Genomic DNA, 6,100 nt, shown 5'->3' with positions numbered 1-6,100 from the left:
AAAAAAATAAATAAATAAGAAGAAGAATTAAATCACTGCCTTACTCAGAAAGAAATGAACACTTCCGTTCCCCTCAGAAACGGTCTAATTTGTGTGAGACAAACGAGGACGATGGTGTAAGAAGTGGTTTTGGGCGTTAAACGGATGCATTGCTTGTTGCCCGGATAGCTGACATATTTTTGAAGTGTCAGAAAAGTCGAGTTACCTGACTTTCAAACAACCTCTCGCCCGAGTCTGTAAACTCCGAGAGCTTGTTGGCGCGAAGTTCAGACCACATAATGTGAAAACTGACTGACGCAAAGATCCAGTAGAAGTTTGTTTGGAAATAAACGTTATCACGTCTTTTTTGAACAAAAAATAAATTTTTTCGGGCTTTTGGTATAACCAAGAGAATTTTCGGGTGTTTTAAGTTTAGTGTTCCAGCAAGATTTCTTTGGAAACATTTATTATCCAAAATAGAATGTATGAAATAAATGATTATGAAACTTATAAATAAAAATTATAGCTATCGGTATAACAAAGAGGATTTTCTGGTGTTTCAAGTTTAGTGTTCCAGCAAAATTCCTTTGGAAACATTTATTATCCAAAATAGAATGTATGAAATCAATGATTATGAAACTTGTAAAAAAATCACGACTGTGTATAACAAAGAGAATTTTCTGGTGTTTTAAGTTTAGTGTTCTAGCAAGATTTCTTTGGAAACATTTATTATCCAAAAGAGAGTGTATGAAATCAGGATTATGGAACTTGTGAAAGCAAATTTTATGACTATGGGTACTATAACAAAGAGGATTTTCTGGTGTTTTAACTATATTGTTCTACCAAGATTTCTTTGGAAACATTTATCCAAAATAGAACGTATGAAACTCGGGTAAATTCTGCCGTAAGCTGAAAAACAAACTAAATCATTCATCAAGAGTATAGAAACCTTTTGAATAAGATCCTAATACCACTCCTCCTCTGTTTTTTCCGGTGGCTGTTTGTTTTTCATAAATATTTACGTCAATATGAATTTGGTTATGAAGAGGCTTAGGTATTTTTCGAGGTCCTCCAAGTATGCATTTGTTTCAAAGAGATATTACATATCATTCATATAAGTAAGATGTTACGGAATATTATAAAAATATATACCTACAATAATTACAAATTACCATGGGTTTTTTATTATTATTAACTAGGGTTTAAAATGTTTCTAATAAAAGAAATAAAAGTATGCATTTGTTTTAGATGTATGTCAGTCTTTACCCTGAAAACTTTTCCATATATGAGTATGGTAATTCACCTGGTGTTTATTAATAAAAAATAAGTTGAATCCTCGTTTAATTCTTTAAATCTGGAAATACTTACAGTTACGGTGTTCATCCTCTGCTCTCCTCCCTGCGGAACAGGTTTACATCAACTATAGCCAATCAAATAGGTAGGTTTCAAATTCAGTAATCCACGTTAAAAGATTTTAAGGATATAGACTACCGCCTTTCTTGATTTGCTAGTTAACTTGCAAACAAACTGATATCTTGGGATCGTGCCTAGACTCATCATGGCTGCTTGACTATAAAATACAGAGGTCGTAAAATAAACAAATAAATAAAATAAAAAAGACTAATAGTGCTACTGGCCCAAAAAACTGTAATCGTTTTCTCCCCACCATCTCTTTAGGTTAGGGTTAACGCAGATTTAGCAACACACGAGGAAAGCTGATATCAGCTGCCATAACAATTACCGTACATGAACCTATTAAAATGTCTGGATAAACGTTCCTTAGTTAATTTAGTAATTGTAAAAATGGAAGGTAACTACCTTCCATATGTAACTCTGATTATCTGTTTAGGCGGAATGATTGATTGTTAGTATCTATTCCATTCTCGTCGTCGAATACCCTGGATGTAGGATGATATAAATGCAATCTTCTGCTGCTGTTTATTGGAAAAACTTTGAACCTTAAATACAACCAAAAATACTGAGGCTAGAGGGCTGCAATTTGGTATGTTTGATGATTGTGGGGTGGAAGATCAACATGCCAACTTGCAAGGCCTCTAGCTTCAATAGATTTTAAGATGTGATGGTGGACGGACAGACAAAATCTATCTCAATAGTTTTCTTTTACACAAAATTAAAAAAAAAACATTAATCCTTACAAACGGGTGAAATGTAAAATTGTAACAACTGCCAATTTTTTTTAATTATATATTAAAAGAAGGAAAAATCCTAAAAATACCTTTATTGACAAACATGAAGTAGTCAGCAGCCGCTGGTAAACTAGGAACATTATACTCAAAAATATGACTTTAAGAATAGACTGTTTTATGCTTCACTTGATCACTTGATTTTTCAAGAATATAAAAACGTCGAGTGCAAAATTAATTTCATACAATAATAGACGCGGCCTTATGCATAACGATATTAAATTAGGATAATAAAGACAGGCACAACACATGTGCTAACATTCATCCAAAACCTGGTGTGACCTGAAGGGAAATTGGGATTAAAGACCATGAAGTTTATGTATCATATAACGGAACACTCATTCCTTTAAAATATTTGAGAGAGCTCACAAAATCCTGTCTACCTTCTCTCGCATATTCCTGTCTCAATAAGAGCCCATGTAGTGTAATATATTTATCAAAGAATCTATTTTCAAAACATTCCTTTCATTCCGTTCCCATAATTATTTGTTTTTCAGAAAATAATCATCCTTGTGAATAATTCAACTTTTTTTTTATTTTTTTAAATCTTCAAGAACAATGATCAACCGTCCTCATAAAAGGTTATTCAGACTCATTTACGTCCACTGCAAGTCTTTTAAGGGACAGGATAATGGCATATTTATAATGTTACACCGGTTTAAAAGATGACCCACTCATTCATACTCGTGGTTTCATCCTAGTAAGCATTACAGTCTCTAAAATAAGAAATTTTCTACAGATATTCCTAAAATGAAACTGACATTAAATATATAATATATGAAACGCAAATATTAACTATCAATACCTGTAAACGCCATAGATTTTCATTAGTGGGAATGCTGCTGTTGTTGTTTATGATTACAATAGCCTGTCACTAAACAGTGTGGAGGAAGGACTGTTCTTAAAAGTAACCAAAATCATTACTGTCCTTTGATGGAAGAAGTAGGTGGGAGTTATGGTGCCAGAGAATAATTCCTAGAGTAATCTTGTTCTTAATAGTTTAGGTGCTTCACCAGACGCAAGGTCCTGCAAATATTGAAATTAAGATGCAAGAGAATAATTTCCAGAATAGTCTTGTTTTAAATAGTTAAAAAGACCTGGTAGACGATTGGTATGACGAAGCATTCTCATGTTTAGGTGCTTTCTCCAGATGCAAGACCTTCTAAATATTGAAAAGACCTCGGCTCACTATAAGACGATCTATTAGAGTGGCTGTTTTTCTTCTTCGCGGGAGATCCCGAGATGATGGACTTCCTGTCAAGCTATCCTCTCATTATCTGTAAGTGTTCAAGAGAATCCATCTCTTCATGATAAAGGGCGTTCATCCGGGATTCCGGGAGAGGGGCCTGTGTGAATCAGGGGCTGGCTGGGTGATGCAGCTCTCCTTTCATGACGCATCACAAATTCCTCCAAGTGTCGATCCTCCGAGGATCGCCTTCCCTCGGGGTCGTCCTTGTGCATGAACTGGAGGACTTGCTTCGCTTTCACGCTCTCAGCTTTGCGCCAGCAAAGGAAGCCGAAGACAGCGAACAACACTGAAATGTGAGTAAAGGTACTTTTCAGTATTTTGTGAGCAAAGTTTTAATTCATGTTTTTTTTTTTTTTTAGACAAACTGGTTAAATGTGAGACATAAAAAGCAAAAGTCACATAAACACCAGTGGCCTATTTAAGGTTTTTTTTTTTTTTTTTTCGTTTTCTTTTAGAAAATCTGGTTAAATGTGAGACATAAAAAGCAAAGGGTACATAAACACTAGTGGACACTAGTGGCCTATTAAAGGTTTTTTTTAGACAATCTGGTTAAATGTGAGACATAAAAAGCAAACGGTACATAAACACAGTGGCAGATTTAAGGTTTTTTTTTTTTAGACAATCAGGTTAAATGTGAGACATAAAAAGCAAAGGGTACATAAACATCAGTGGCCTATTTAAGTTTTTTTTTTTTTTTTAGGCAATCTGGTTAAATGTGAGACATTAAAAGCAAAGGGTACATAAACATCAGTGGCAGATTTAAGAGGGTGGGTTTTCTTTTTAGACAATTTGGTTAAATGTGAGACATAAAAAGCAAAGGGCACATAAACATCAGTGGCAGATTTAAGAGGGTGCGTTTTTTTTTTAGATAATCTGATTAAATGTGAGACATTAAAAGCAAAGGGTACATGAACATCAGTGGTAGATTTAAGAGGGTGGTTTTTTTTTTAGATAATCTGGTTAAATGTGAGACATAAAAAGCATAGGGTACATAAATATCCCCACCCCCTTCCGCCCATGGACATATATTAGTAGCAAAAAATTGCATGGTTAATGCTTATTTCAACAACTACAACAACAACATTGTCTCAATGAATATTTTTATATGCAGTTCCTATCCATAAATGATTGCAGTATTGCCATGAATTACAATTTGATAAGGTTCTATAAGAAACATTTTCTTTCAAAGAATCGGAAGGAAGTTTGTAACTGCCACTTCGCCTAATGAGGAAAGTATCTATGGCATCGTTTCTTCAGTCTCCCAATACCCACTCTTAACCAACACGCTTTAAGGACTACAATTGTCCTTTACACCTATCACATATATAGCGAATGACGTGATTATCAAGTATATGAGCAGATGTTAACATAAAACCTGGTCCCTTCAATTCCAAAAATAATATTTCGACTTACCTATAATCGCCAAAATGATATAACACCCAGAATCCAGGTCACGACCATAATAGTTGATGATGTAGTCAAGAGAGATGGCTAAGTAATAGATCCACACAATAAAGGTAATGATTGCCGCCAAGACCATGCAGACAGAACAGCCATAGTAGCGTAACAACGACGTTTCCTGTCAATGAAAACTCTTATTATAAGGCGGGTGCTAACGGTAGATATCATGCAAGCTCATTTCAAGATGAAATCAAATTACTTTTGATGAAAATTAAAATATAAACATGATTCATTAGAATCTCGGTATCTTGCACCTCTCTCTCTCTCTCTGTTTCTCTGATGATATAAACCTTATATAAATTAAAGCACTTCCGATGAAAATTAAAACATAAACATGATACATTACAATTCGGTATTTTGCACCTCTCTCTCTCTCTTCGCCAGTTTGTCTCTCTAATGAGATATATATTGTATGAATTAAAGTACTTCCAATGGAAATTAAAACATAAACATGATACATTAGAATCTCAGTATATTACAACTCACTCCTTCTCTCTCTCTCTTTCTAATAATATAAACTCTCTAATGACATAAATCTTATACAAATTTTTGTATTCTAAGATAAAAATCATTCAGTAACTCAGTATACAAATTTGCTACAATACCTTTACTTCAATCCCTACTCCAGGTGGGACAACAACAACCCTCTGTCCTTCTGGTCCTTGAGCATAGAAGACTGAAAAGTATAAAAGAAAAAATGTTTCCCTCTAAATAGATTTCAATTAATAAATAGCTGATCGTCCTGGCCTTCGTTGACAGAACATAAAATACATACAAACAACTTAGTTCTGCAATAACTTTAAGCATATAACTAAAAAGCGCATGTATACACTGTAAGCATGTAAACCAATGTAGAAAGATGATATATTAATACTGAGGATGGTAAAGCGGATGAGATAATAAAGGAAAAAAATGATACCAGGAATCTATAACATGAATGTTTGAACGGCAGGTGCCAGAATGGAAGTTGTTTGTTTGTGTAAGTATATGGAAGCAAACCTAATAATGAACATCGACAAAAATGAGAGAAGAGTCGAATAACTAAAATAGTCGAGCGATGGATGTAGCAGGTGGCGTGCTGGAAACTGGAAAGAGACCTGGAGCGTCTATGGAAGCCAAGATAGTATTATATGAAAGGACTGTTAAGCAGTGTGGATGTTAAATGCAGTTAATACATAAGCATATATATATATATATATATATATAT

The 6,100-nt window shown here is 34.2% G+C and overlaps 1 protein-coding gene across 1 annotated transcript; it reads right to left on the bottom strand.

Annotated features, from left to right (window-relative positions):
• Positions 1-1,979: 1,979 nt before the first annotated feature.
• LOC135224943 (uncharacterized) lies at positions 1,980-5,005 on the bottom strand. The gene is made up of 2 exons (XM_064264263.1): positions 4,846-5,005; positions 1,980-3,718 (listed from the first exon to the last, which is right to left on the bottom strand). Exons 1-2 carry the CDS (start codon positions 4,970-4,972, stop codon positions 3,489-3,491), a joined length of 357 nt encoding a protein of 118 aa, XP_064120333.1. The 5' UTR covers positions 4,973-5,005; the 3' UTR covers positions 1,980-3,488.
• Positions 5,006-6,100: the final 1,095 nt, after the last annotated feature.

Source organism: Macrobrachium nipponense, chromosome 12 (genome assembly GCF_015104395.2).
Source record: "Macrobrachium nipponense isolate FS-2020 chromosome 12, ASM1510439v2, whole genome shotgun sequence".
Classification (NCBI taxonomy): Eukaryota; Metazoa; Arthropoda; class Malacostraca; order Decapoda; family Palaemonidae; genus Macrobrachium; species Macrobrachium nipponense.
Note: the sequence above shows the minus strand (reverse complement) of the source record. Positions and strands in the feature narration are given on the sequence as shown.

Excerpts from the sequence above, each read along its gene's own strand:
- LOC135224943 (XM_064264263.1), bottom strand. The coding sequence starts at position 4,972 with ATGGTCTTGGCGGCAATCATTACCTTTATTGTGTGGATCTATTACTTA. Across the intron at positions 3,719-4,845 it reads TATCATTTTGGCGATTATAG|TGTTGTTCGCTGTCTTCGGC; the intron begins GTAAGTCGAAAT and ends CTCACATTTCAG.